General features: G+C 39.3%; 1 protein-coding gene across 1 annotated transcript in view; it reads right to left on the bottom strand.

Annotated features, from left to right (window-relative positions):
- pik3c2a (phosphatidylinositol-4-phosphate 3-kinase, catalytic subunit type 2 alpha) overlaps positions 1–14,608 on the bottom strand; it is a 103,424-nt gene that overhangs the window by 41,220 nt on the left and 47,596 nt on the right. The window contains exons 5-8 of the mRNA XM_030136813.1: positions 9,946–10,066; positions 5,306–5,417; positions 1,432–1,511; positions 102–165 (exon numbers count right to left, since the gene is read on the bottom strand). Of these exons, the coding sequence (XP_029992673.1) occupies positions 102–165; positions 1,432–1,511; positions 5,306–5,417; positions 9,946–10,066 (377 nt within the window). The remainder of the gene's footprint in view (positions 1–101; positions 166–1,431; positions 1,512–5,305; positions 5,418–9,945; positions 10,067–14,608) is intronic.

Genomic DNA, 14,608 nt, shown 5'->3' with positions numbered 1-14,608 from the left:
ATACACAAAATACACACACAGCTACACTGAGTACTCTGAAAATACACAAAATACACACACAACTACACTGGGTACTTCAGTGTTTGCAGATGAATTCATACCTCGTTCTGCAGACAGACGTTCATCTGGGTGTGATAACCTTCAAGATAATCAGCAAGGCCTTGTCTGAAGAAAAAAAAAAACAAAAAAAAAACCAAAAAAAAAAAGAGGAGAAGACCATCACCACTGTGAAGTACTTCAGCACAACCAATGACTAGTGTTAGGATTATATGATTATTAATACTTTATTATAATGTGTATTATACAATGTAAGCAAGGTCATTTTATAATGTTATATCACTGTATAATGTATGAATATATAATGTAAATGATATGATTATGAATAATGAACTACAGTCGTGGAACACATTATTAGATCATCAAAAGTCATCAAAAACCATAGTCATGCAGTCCAGTCCTAACTCCTGTGTGTGTCATGTGACTAAAACAGACAGAAAAGAAAACATGGAACGTCTAAAAGCACTGTTTTTGTCAGTACACTGACACAGATACTGATGGAAGAACTGAAGTGATTTTGGTTATTATCAAGAAAACATGGAAAATAGATATCAGCTCTGAAATGAAACTACTATGAGCTATTTTTGTTGTTATCATTATATTTGTCCAAACAAATGTACCTTTAGTTGGACCAGGCACTAAAATGAACAAGAAACTGAAGAAAACAAGGGTGGGCGAAGAATTTTTTCTGTGACTGTATGAAATACAATGTAAATCATGAATATAGGTTTAGACAGAGTTTATTTTATTATACGTGTAATAATTTTGGAGTTATTTTGTGTGCGTGTCTGTAGCAGCTGCCGCTACCAGGCGGCTGCGCCAACCTCCCTTTCCCACAATGCAAGTCATGAAAAATACCGAAGATACCCGAGTTCCCTCCCAGCTGTTTGTAAACACATTGTTTGTTTCTGGTGGATGGCGCTAAGAAACTGTTCACTGTAATGCAAGAGGTTCAGGTGAGTAATGACAGACAGACGAACAGATTCATGAAACTGAGGATATGACTGAGGTTCGACAGATCTGAGGAAAAATTGGTCACGAAAGTCTCCCACACCTTTAATGAAACTGGTCTCCTCCACTGTACCAAAAACGTATCAAAACAAAGACCTGTGTACTGAAAACCTACCAAACCTAAATTTTTCTGAACCTCTACTCTGGACCCTGAACAGGACTGGTTCAGAGGTTCCTGTGGTCCAACTATGTGAGGTCCTTTAATTCCTTCTGTTAAATGTTGATGCTGTGACTTTGGCTCTGATCTAAAACCTGCTGATAGTGTTGTTCTTCAGAACCTGATGTTTACACTGCTGTTCAACTCCAGATACGTGAGGAGCCCTTGATTAGAACCCACAGAACCCACTGGATCTGAGCTCTGACCTGGTCACGTTCTCCTTGAACGGCCTCTCCACATGAACCAGATGCTTCTCCAAGTCGATCTTGGAGCCGTCGTCTTCAGCCTGAACCAGAACAGAGCAGATTAAAACCAAATGCAACAGTAATAATAATAATAATAATAATCTTTATTTATATAGCACTTTTCATACATAGAGACTGTAGCACAAAGTGCTTTACATATCAGTTTAAAAATCAGTACCACCCCCCACCCACGCACCCACCCGCACACACACACACACACACACACACACACACATATGCATACCCATAAGCTCACACATACTTAAAACAGTAAAACAAGATCATTTACAGCAGTGGTTCTCAACTGGTGGGTCACGACCCAGAAGTGGGTCGTAAACCTGTTTTCAGTGTAATGATAATAAACCAGTCCTGTGCTTTATTTTGATGGAGCTGAACCCTGTCCATTCACACTCCCCAACAGTAGGGGGCGGTAATGAGCAGCGATGATAATTAACACCAGACATTTCACAGCATAAAAGAAGAAAAAAAAAGTTTATATTCAAATCATGGTTAAACTCAGATCTGACCCCGACTCCATCAGATCTGGTTTGACCTTCATTGAACTAACAACTCAGTGGGTTTAATTCTTCAATAAGTGACTGAATGAACTTTGAATTTAATGAGTTCACTGTTTAGTTTGGGTTCAAATTGACCTAATTTAGTGTTAAAGCAACACAACAAACTTTTTCAGCCTTCAAACTATTTTCCAGGTCATTTTGGTCAAACAACCACTCACAACAGGTTCAGTTCCACTGTGGTCGTGGCTCCAGAGCCTCTGTATCGCCTGCACTGGCACCACGACACATCTGGTTTGGAGTTGGAACCAGGGCCGGTTCTATGCTGTCATATTAGGGTGGGCTGGTTGAAATAACAGGTGGGCAACTTGGTTGGAATGTACAGATGACAGCGAAGCCCAACAGTGTCCTGAAGGCTGACAATGTGAACTGCAGTCCTGAAAAGAAGTGGTCTGGGGGCTTACTTAAGTATTAGAATCACTTTATTGATCCCAAAGACAAATTCAATTGTCGGGCAGCTCATCTGTGTTTATTTATTGTTTAATATAAAACAAAAATTATTTTAAAAGTCCTTTGTGCATATTTCTTTTTATTGGATGAGCTTGAAAAATAAAAGAATAAAACTAAAAACTAATAAAATAATTTATCCAAAAAGAAGGCAGTTTACTCTTGTTCAAACTCAGACTGAAAAGTGGCACAAAAGGAACAACTGCACAAACAACTGAAACTTGGCCAAAAGTCAAAATAAAAACAACTAAATTACATTTTTTCATATTTCATAAACCAAAAAAGTCTGAGTCAAATTCAATCTGAAAAGTGACAAATGACAAAGAAAACAACAAATCTTTCTTTTTCCATCTAAAACCCTGAACTTTAGACTCAAATGTCAGTAGAACTATATACATAGAAACCAACAGGACGAATTATTATAATTAATTTAATGGAGTGACAGAGATCATTTGCCCCTCACTTGGTTTTTGCCCCTTCCTTGGGTGACAACTGAGGGACCGTGTGTGTGTTTTACTGGCGTTACTTTAGTCGGTGTGTGCGTGCATAAGGTGACGCTGGCTGTTCTGCAGGAGCCCACAGACGGTGCTCAGCCCAAGAGCACGTCAGAAAGTCACAGATACAAGAGAATCGCAGTATTAAACAGAAACCCCGACAGGTGCAGCAGAGAACGAGGAGGGTCGTTTATTTCCACGCAGCTCAGAAACAGATGACAGACTGAGCTGCTGTATGAGCCAATGAAGCACTCAGGAATTCAAAACAACGATGACAACCAATCACTGATAGAATAGGGCGGGCTGTAGGCTCCCCATCTGATCGTAAATAAGACCCAATAGCAGTGTAGTCTGTGATATTTTTGTATTGGATAAACATTTTCCCTTAACTTTCGATTGGGTGGGTAAGACAGACATTTGGGTGGGCTGAGCCCTGCCCTGCACATGCCTACCACCGGTCTCAGTTGGAACCCCTACACAAAAAGAACTACAAAACTGGACTGCTTTACGGTAGAGCTGAAACGATTAATCGACTCAAAGTGATAAAAAAAAAAACAATCATTCAGCCACAGTTCTCCTGAACCAAAGCTTTGTTTCCTTCATTTCTCTGCTGTTAAACATTGACTCCACTGTTGTGTTTCACACGGACGCTTATTGTGACGCACAAAGAAGCTTCAGTTCAGGAAAACTGCAATAGAATATCTCCCTTCAATCAATTCGAGTCGATTAATCGAGTCGTGAATTTTTGCCCTCGTTTCAAGCACCTCATCGATTCATCGGTTGCAGCTCTACTTTACCTGGCCTGAACACATGGTTGAACGCACATTAATTGTCTTGTCTCAGGAAGTTTGCCGGCATCAATGACTTGTCAACAAATGTGCGAGTATTACTGAGATACAGATTCTACCACACTTGCAACAGGCAATACCATTTATGGACTTTAGGGGGAACCCGTGAGCAAACGTTCCATGGTGTTGCTTTAAAGGGAATATCTCCATGTTTATCATCGCCACCTGCTGGTCAGTTTGATTTTTCATTCCACTGGTCTTCTGTGTTTTCATATATTAGATCAGGGGTGTCCAATCCTGGTCCTCGAGGGCCGGTATCCTGCATGTTTTAGATGTTTCCCTCTTCCAGCACACCTGATGGTCATTATCAGACTTCTGCAAAGCTTGATGATAGGCTTATCATTTGAATCAGGCGTGTTGGAAGAGGGTTACATCTAAAACATGCAGGATACCGGCCCTGGAAGACCAGGATTGGACACCCCTGTATTAAATATTCTGGATCAGGGGTGTCAAACTCATTTTGTTCAGGGGCTACATGCAGCTAAATTTGATCTGCAGTGGGCCGAACCAGTAAAATAATAACATAATAATATATAAATAATGTCAACTCCAAACTTTTCTCTATGTTTTAGAGTGAAAAAAGTAAATTTACATTATGAAAAGGTTTACATCTACAAATTATCCTTTCAAAAGATGTGAATAACATGAACAAACTGAAAAAATAAGTGTAATTTTAACAATATTCTGCCTCAGTTTATCATTTATACATGTACATTATAACTTACAGATCACAGTGGATCTACAAACACACAAAACATTTAGTAACAGGCAGAATATTGGTAAAATTGTACTTACTTCTCTTAAGACATTTCAGGTTGTTCATATTTGTTCAGGTTATTCACATTTTTTGCAAAATTTAACTTTGTTTTAGTGTAAATACATGAAAATATTTACATTTACAAAAAGAAAAATTTGGAGTTGTCATTATTGATATGTTATTACGATAGTATTTTACTGGTCCTGCCCACTTGAGGTTGAATTGTTCTGAATGTGGAACCTGAACTAAAAGGATTGTTAATATCTTAGTGTAATTTTTGCATTTCACAAATTCATCCCAAGGGCCGGACTGGACCCTTTGGTGGGCTGGATTTGGCCCCCGGGCCGCACGTTTGACACCTGTAATCTGGATTATCTCAGGTTCAAAACACAACACCTTTATATCAAACACATTTGGGAAGTTGAACTGTTATTAATGTGGGTCTGGCCTTGTCACTGAGGGGTGACAGTGGGTCCTGAAGACCAGACCAGTTGAGAACCACTGATTTAGACAAATCCTCCAGTTATTTGGAATCAAGAAGGAAAAGACATTCATTCCAAGGAAACCCTCATGATGTCACAGACGTTCAGCGTCTGTGTTGAAAAGGAGCAGATACTTGTGATATTTGACTCTTTATTCAGTCTGCTCTGGTTCATGTAGGTCTTATCTGGTCTTTATCTTTGACTCGTATTGTGGTCTCATGTGTCATCTTACGCTTCGTGCCAGGTCTCTCCTCATGGTGTTGTGCGACAGCAGCTGTAACGTGATCTCGTTCTCCCACTTCCTGCAGTTCTGAATGTACTCGTGGCTTCCCAGGCTGTGTTTACTGCAACACACAAAACACACAAAAACCACGATTAAAACAATGTGAACCTGAGAACCAGCAAAAACCACAACCCTATTCCACAGTCAAACACCTGTTTTACCTTTGATCCATAATGAAAGGACCTGGTGGGTTTAGTTCTAGACTCTGAGCTGAAATAAATAAATAAACCCTTTGACCCTCACTTCCACTCACTTGGAGATCTGCAAATTATTTGGTCGATTTATGGGTATTTTTTCAGAGCATGAGCTCGCATCTTTTAAAGGTTTATTCTTCCCAAACTGAAACAGATCAGAACAAAATATCACATCGGTCTGAAAAACCTCAAACCTCAGCTGCAACAACTGATTATTTCAAAATAATAATTATTAATTGTTGTGATGCTGGATAAAATCACAAATATGTATTTATCAAACCCGCTGCTCTCCAGTTCATCAGGTCTGTGAGGATTTTGTTTTGGCCAATTTTCCACAGAGTATGGCTTTAGTTGATCTCCCGAAGCCCCGCCCCATCCACTGTCCCCCATTGGAAATAACTCTGAATGGTGGTCAAGGGAGGGAGACAAATAATGTTTACATCCTGTTTGAATTATGTCATCATTTATACATATGATTTTTGTAAAATTAAAATATAATTTTACAAATCAACAAGGCTTATGCTGTCGGGGGCAGAAAGCAAAGGTATGTCCCCAAAATCCCCCCAGTCCTCTGCTCTATATAGATCTATCCACAATAATTGTTGGATAATCCATATGAACTCAGTCTGAGCTCCATGGACCTGGTAGCGTCAGAATAATGGTCAGAACCCATTTAACCCAAAACTCCACCTAGTGAATGAAAATGAGCCCATCTGAACTCTAGATGGTAGACAGAACATGGACATTTGGAAGACCATCAATATGAACCACATTTGATCTCAACCGGCCTATTATTGATGATTTATGTCCAAAAAACTGATGTTCAACTAAAGCGCCCCCATGTGGATGACTTATAAAACTGATAGAAGCTGAAATCCACATTCATTTTATCCCCAAAATCGAGTTTCGGGGATATAATGGTTTTACCCCGAGCACCGCCGCTGGATCTCCTTGGTGTTTTGTTGAAAACTAGGACAGTTTCAGTTGGATTTCTTCTCCTTGATATCCTGCATAGTGGACCCCGAGTGGAAGAACCCTGAAAGGACAATGCTATGGTGTTCATGCCAGGCCAGTAGTAGGCGCTGTAGTGACCAGAGGAAGTACAACCAGCTGTTGTCTGATTCACACTAAGGGAGCATGACATCAGCGATTTCACAGAAAACTCTGTCTTACCCGTTGACGTGGCAACAATGGATGTTGCATTTGAGAAAAGCTCCACTCGGAGGCCGTATTCAAGCTTCCATTCTAAGTCTAATGCTGTGTTTCCACTACGTGGTACCGGCTCGGCTCGGCTCGGCTCGGCTCGACTCGATACTACTCAACTTGACTCGACTCTGCCTTTTTGCGCTTCCATTAAGAAAAAGGACCTGGAATCTGGTACCCGGTACTAGTTTGTTGGTATCACCTCCACCGTGGTTCCAGAACAGGGGAACAGATTCTAAAAGGTGACGTGTAAACACTGCAGACCACTGATTGCTCAGACAGTCGTCTCTGTGACCTGCTGTTTTACAAAAAACAGATGTGGAAGTTTACAGTTAATATAGCGGTAGGTTAATCCACATGATGACAGCCTCTAAAACTACACCATGGTTTGCCGAGGAAATTCAGAATTAAAAATTCAGCATGAATTTGACGAGACAACATGCAACTAGGGATGTAACAATAACTGGTATAATGCTAAACCGCGGTAAAATTTCCGCCGGTTAGTATTACCGTTTAGATTCTAATTATTATGATAACCGTGTTCAATTACTGCACCTAGAAAACTCACGGTACTGTTCATTTCCTGAAGAAGCAGCGGCACTCCAGGTGTGTGTGCACAGTTTGTAATGTTTGGCCTCTGAAAACATGGTGGAAGGAACCTGCACGGACACAGCTCCAGAGATTCAGGGATAGGGGCTCCTGCACGGACCCGGTCCGTCTGACTGCGGGTCGATCCGAACAAGCACGCGCACGGACTTGGTCCATCCTCGCAAGCCAGCGCACAGACCTGGTCCTCGCTAGTGTTAACCCCTTCCCGGCCCCAACATTGAAACCGTCTGAATATAGATACTGAGGACAAACTCCTGTCAGTTCAAATGAGCCCAAATGAGTGAACTTCAACTGTACAGACACATGATGTGTGTGAAAACCAAAGAACAGGAGGCTTTATGAACTGAAGGAACTTCAACAGGAAATCCACTGACTGACCTCCAGAGGAACTGGACCAGAGGACACTGACCAGGACTGAACCACTGACCAGTCTGGATCAGGTCAGCCTAACATGTTTTAAATCCTCATTCTTTCAGAATATTTATATTTGTTCATTAAACAGTTCAGTTAAATCTGACCGTTTCCCTTTCTGTTTGTGTGTACATTAGTGTGTATGTGTGACACTGGAAATGATTTGATCTGAAAATGTTCAAACAAACTCCACTCTGACCTGTCCAACTACTTTTTTTCACATTCAAAAACACCTCAGGAATCAATAGGAGAATTGATAAGGAATTGGATTGATAGCAGAACTGACGATGGCATTCATATTGACCAGATCCTCTCAGTTCCACCCCTGGTGCACATATCGCTTGTGTCCATAAGGTGTCAACTTTAATCACATTTGTATGTTTGTTGTTTACATGTTATTACTTGAATGTTTCTGCAACAGAAAGTACATTGTGCATGTTACTTTATTAGTTTTTTTCAAAATACAATTTGGTTATATTATTTCAGTGTGTATATTAGCACTTTTTGGACATTTTGAACACATTTCAACAACACCGCGATAATAATGATAACCGTGATAATTTTGGTCACAATAACCGTGATATGAAATTTTCATATCGTTACATCCCTACATGCAACAAGCGAATTTATCAGCAACTCTCTGAGCAGACGACATGGAAGTAACGCGCCGCATCGCTTTGTCGTCCAGGTACTGTAAAGTCGGTAGTATCCTGTAATGGAAGCGGTCTCCAGGAGTAGGACCTGGTACCAGAGTCGAGCTGAGCCGAGTCGAGCCGGTTCCATGTAGTGGAAATGCGGCATAAAACGACACTTCAGTGTAAACAAGGGGCCAAAAATGTAACAAACATACTGTTTCATCCAAAAAATATTGAATAAACGAGGCACAGTCGACATTTATATTTTACTTTATTGAGACATAGAACTGTTTGTTTGTTTGTTTACACTTTAACAACAAAACTATTGGTTGAATTCATACCAAATTGGGTTTATAGATTGCCAGTGACCCACAATAGATGTCATTACATTTTGGGAAAAGTAGGTCAAAGTTTAAATTTTTTTTATGATTTTTTTTTTTTTTAAATCTTCCCATTTAGTTATAATGGGAGAAATACGTGTGAGGGGCGGGGTTTGTTGTACCTGGCACCACTTGTTGAAATAATGTTTCAAGTGTTTTGATGAATTAAATATACATTTGTAGCTTGTCAGTTTTTAAAATTTGTATTGTTTTGCTTTGGCTGGAGGACATGTGTTAACTCTGACATCACAACATCAACTTGTGGCTTCAGTATCCGACTGTGAAAAGTAAAGATGACGCCCCTCCATAATGGATATTATCTCACAACCCAACGTCCTACTAGAAAATTTAGCAGTTGGAACTTTGCTATTCTTTTGTTAAAGATAAGCCATTACAACTTCCTGGACTTATTTCCTTGGGTGAAGTCAAGGCTATTTTAACACATAATGGAATAGAAATGGGGACATGCTGTTCTGAACTGAAATTGTATAATAAGGTTTGGATTGTTGTTGCACTGGTCCAGCCCCTCGGACCAGTCTCCCTCCCCTGATCCAATCTCAAAGGATTTTCTGGAAAAATAATGGTTAAATAAAAAAAGATGAATAAAAAATGTTTGTTGTTTTGATTTAGTTTACAGTAGCAGATTTAGTTTCCATGAAGATGTCACTGTTTTAATATGTGAACCTTTGCCTGGAATCAGGGCTCAGGGGTTAAAGGGTTAACTTCTATGAAAAGAAAAGCATCCAGAAAATACTGAAAACAACCAATAGCTGCAGATGGAAAACCATGAAGTAGAGACTGTTCTACAGGTTCATGTACGACGGCGTCTGTTATGACTGTGACACAGGATTTTATTCAGTTTGTGAGTTCTTCGAAGCTGAGGCTCAAACTGAAACTGATTTGCTGGTGCAGTCACACTTAAAAACCTAAAGTAGGTCAGCTCAAACACTATTCACATGTTACTCAGATAATAATCAGAGGTTCAGGACGTGGGTGTTTCTGCTGCCGCTTTAAATACCAGTGTGGGAGGAATCACTCCCATGAATCCAAGAATAATCTAAAACTATAGGCAACAGAAGAGGCTGAAGGTAGAAAAACACCCACAGATATGAGACAAAGAGACCTGAGCAGGAACACAGAACCAGACCAACACTCACTTCTGCAGAACCTCCTCCCGTCCACACACTTTGAGCAGGTATCTGGAGAAGTCCACCTGATCCAGATCATCATGGACCCAACAGAGAGTCTGACTGATCAGCAACTCCACCGGAGAACTCACTGTGAAGAACAGAAGAAGGAAAAGACGATGAGAGACCGACACCTGGACCACAAGACCTGGATCTGTGATGGTTCTGGACCGATGTCGCATACTATTTTTACCCTGTTATTATTTTTGTACTTCTGGTGTTTTCGCACATGCTCACTTACGTGGGTACATTTGGTACAGCAGCGTGGTGGTTTTACACCCGTATTATTTTTACCCCCAGTAACTGTAGTTTCGAATCTCCAATAGAGGATCTGCACATACGTCACTTCCCCCCCAGGCCACGCCCCTCTAAGTCAGACTGAGTGGCAAAAACCAACCTGCTCAACATGACGGAGTATAGAAGTAAACACAGCCAGACCGGGAAAATGTGAAATAGGGGCATTCCATGGCAATTCAACCAATGGTCCCCACATGACCCCCTCAGAAAATTCTGAAAAAATTCACACTTGTTCACCTACCAGATAAACAGACACATCCAAAATTTTAATGTCACATCTGTAACAGTTTAGGAGATACAGCCCTTTGAAATTTTTTTTTTTTTTTTCAATTTTGCAAATTTGCTTTTGGTCCAACTTTGAGGAGCTCTATATCCTTAGGTATTCAAGCCACACTGCTGAAATTACTGTCTGGGCTGAAATGCCCCTGAAAGACCATATTTTGCATCAAAATAATTGTAGGTGCCTTCATGTTTGGTCCATGAGGCCTTGAAATCAGGTGAAAAGGCTAATTCTTCCAAATGTCCTCTCTCTTCAGGCTTGCACTGTGCCAGAATGGATGAATGTACAGACTGAATTTTTTTTGCATGGATTCTTATGGTCAAGATGCAACAACATACTGCAAAAAGACTACATTTCAATGAAAAGTGTTGCTTTGAGGCAATGAATAAAATGGATTGATTTCAATTTTTCACAAAAATACTCTGTATTTGAACACCCAAATTACCACGTGGCCAGGTAATGAAAATTTTAAAATTTTTACCATGTTTTCATATATATTTCAAGATGTTGTGCAAAAAATTTTAGCTTTGGGATAGAACTGGTTCTATTTTTTAATATTTTTTTTACTGCATGGCTATTTTATAAAAATCAGAAATAGTCAAGAGTAATAGAAATCAATACCAAACATCCCACTGTCAGTACTGGAACATAGGGCTGTGCAATTAATCGAAATTCAATTACGATTACGATTATTACACGCAACGATTACAAAAATTATGTAATCGAGAAAAAACGATTATTAATTTTGAGTCGTTTTAATTCACGCGCACGCAAGCAACCATGAGCTGCTCTGCCCCGCCCCCCTCTAAGCTACTGCTGCCTGCTAGCCGGCAGGTCCACCCCAAGAGGAAAGTTGTACCTAGCGGTCTGGAAAAACGGCAAGAGAATCACAGCAGAAGTGCTTGGTAAACAAAAAAGGCAAGTCCAATTCAATTGTATGGAATCACTTTGGGTTTGATGAAGAAGACGAAGAGCAAAAACACATCACGTGCAAAAAGTGTTTCGTAGTTGTGTCCGCACCCACCGCTAACACAACAAACCTTTAAACCATCTAAAGTTTAACCACCGCGACCTTTATCGTAATCTTATGAAAAACTAAAACACATAAAAACAACTTCGTCCGCAATGCAATCTTCAGTTTCCGAATCTCTTTACGCTGCAACTCCCGTATTAACCTAACCCTAACCTGTATAACCCTAACGTACGTATTCTAGATGGCTGATGTATACAGAAGGCCTGAACTGAAACCTCACGGCACGCCACTGAATTTACTATTTCATACTACATTGAACATACTTGAATTTATAATTTGCACTTTATGTGAGTTTTTTTTTTTTTTTTGCTACAGTTCTATGGCAAGTCTATAGCAGTTTAATTCCAGTGCACTATTTATTTACAAAAGGAAACATACTTGAATTTACAGTACACTTATTTGCATTCAAAGATTTTTTTGTTTCATACAAAAGTGAACATACTTTGTTTTAGTGGTTAAAAGCTTTATTTATGTTTAAAGAGTATATTTTACATTGTTTTGCAAGAAAAAAATAAACAACTTTAAGGTTAACAAATAATCGTTTTTAATAATCGTGATTTCAATTATTGCTAAAATAATCGTGATTTTTTTTTTTCTTCCTATAATCGAGCAGCCCTACTGGAACATATATTTTATAACAAATATCATACATAATTTGCATGCAATGCAAATCAATTATCACTACTGATACATGCTGATAACCTGATATAATACAAGTCTAGAAAGTACAGCAAATTTACAATGCAACATTTGGTAAACCATAGTAAATGCACATTATTTGAGGAAGAGAGACAAAAAATATGAATGTAATGCATATATATATATATATATATATATATATATATATATATATACATACACATATATATATATATATATATATATATATATATATATATATATATATATATATATATATATATATAAATATATACACACACACACACACACACACAATATACACACTCTCTGTTCTTTGTCTTTCGGTGTCTGTAAAACGATAGCTCTCACTGCTTTTCAAACTTGTTCATACAATCAATCTCACAACAGCTCTTCCCCATTTTTTATTAAATATTGTTCTGAAGTTTAGACAGTATTGAAGCCAACGCTGTCATTCATCTCCCTCTTTCTGCCACTCAGTGGGCAGAACCACAGTGACTTCCGCTAGCAGTGACGTCACGTGCAGACCCTCTGTATATTTATTATAATAAATGCTGATAAATCACTTAAAGGTTAAATGTAGAGAAAAATTATCTAATTTGGGAAGTGCCACAACAGTACCATTGGGTCTTAATGGGTTAAATAAAAACAGACCAGCTGAACCGTTAACAGTCATTGCATTGTCTGTGTGTGACTACAAATTCAACCACACAAATGTAGAAAACACATGAATACAATACATAAAATATTGGCGGACGCTATTAAATATCAACCCAGATCACTGTTCTGTCACTAGTTTTCCTGGAGAGAAAACTGGTCAACGATCAAACATCCTGTATATGAATGAATCCAAACATGAGGCTCCCCTGCATTGTGTTTAATAGCATGAACATTGTTGGACAGTTTAGAGAAAATACTAACATTTGAAATCTGATGCAAAAGACAACAAAAAAATACACACAGTGATGTTTAAAGTGACATCAAACATATTTATTAAGCAGTGGTTGTGGACGACTGAGACATGAGACAAATATCAAATAACTAATGGGTTTAAAAAGTTAAAGTGACTAAATATGGACGACGTAAGGCTTATTACATCTGTGTGGAACCTTTCCTACATGTAAACTTTTTTCACACTGACTAAAAACAGAGATTCAGCTCCACATCTCATGAGACATTCTGTGAAAATTCGGTGGATTCAATAAAACAAATGTTCAATAATCTGTGTTTTTCTTCTGTTCTGTATAAAACCAGGAAAGAAACAGGATTCAGCTGTGATTTCACAGAAAAGTTTAGGTGGAAAAGTAAAGGATGCCTCAAAAGTCAGACAATGAGACCAACGTGTTTAATCCGGTCTACAGGGGTCAGAGGTCAGCGGAGTCACACCATCAGACACAGTCTGAGCCGCTACGACTGAGTCCAGTTGGTTCAGCTGCGAAAACTGACCTCAGACCTGGAGTGTTTTGAAGAGATCGGGTTTCAGTCCCATCAAACCTGGTCCAAGTCAAGGGAACCACAGCAACATGACAATGACCCACACAGATCCAGATTCAGTCAGATCCAGATCCAGATCCGTCCTCTGACTGCAGTACTAATGGATTCAGATCATGTTCGCTGTAGTTTTCCTGTTTCTTGTGCAGCAGAAATTGATGCATAAATCGAGTCAGGCAGGTCGACTCAATTTGCGTTTTTAATCCTCTCAACCCATATTTGTTTTCTTTGGCTTTTAATTCAGTGTGAGAGGTTGGATTTTCTTGTTTTAATGCAGAATTACTTTTACTGTTTTAATTATTTTATGCCTTTTATCTTTTTGTTTTTAGGTTTGTGTACAGCGCTTCGGCCGACTGTCGTTTTTAAAGAGCTTTATAAATGAAGTTAACTTGACTTGCAGCTGTGGTGGTTGCCAGGGCAACACCAGGGTTTCTCCCGTATTGTCATCCCTCAAAACCAGCTCAGGACTCAGACCAGGTTTATCATGGAGACAAGGGATGCAAATTATCGATTAATTCATTAATCGTTAGTTGGTTGCCCATATCGATCGATTAACGATTATTTGATAAGTGAATAAATCCACCTGTATTCATGAAGCTGTTGGAATTTTTCTGATCGGACAAAAAAGAAGGAGTTAATGTCATCCCAACTGCACGTGCATAGAGCAGGGGGGGGCGTGTCAGACCTGACATGATCGGATCCAAACTGGATCCCAACATAGTACAGACCCCACTTTTCTCCATGTCCGTTCCCGGGCTCCACACTATCCAACTTATCGTAAACTAACCAAAAATAAGCAATATACTTCTAAAAAAAACCAAAAAAACAAAGGGGGGTGGGGGGGCAGGAGAGGAAGAGATGAAGACGGTAGA

Source organism: Sphaeramia orbicularis, chromosome 6 (genome assembly GCF_902148855.1).
Source record: "Sphaeramia orbicularis chromosome 6, fSphaOr1.1, whole genome shotgun sequence".
NCBI classification, from domain to species: Eukaryota; Metazoa; Chordata; class Actinopteri; order Kurtiformes; family Apogonidae; genus Sphaeramia; species Sphaeramia orbicularis.
The sequence above is the reverse complement of the archived record's forward strand: the minus strand, read 5'-3'. Positions and strand labels throughout refer to the sequence as shown.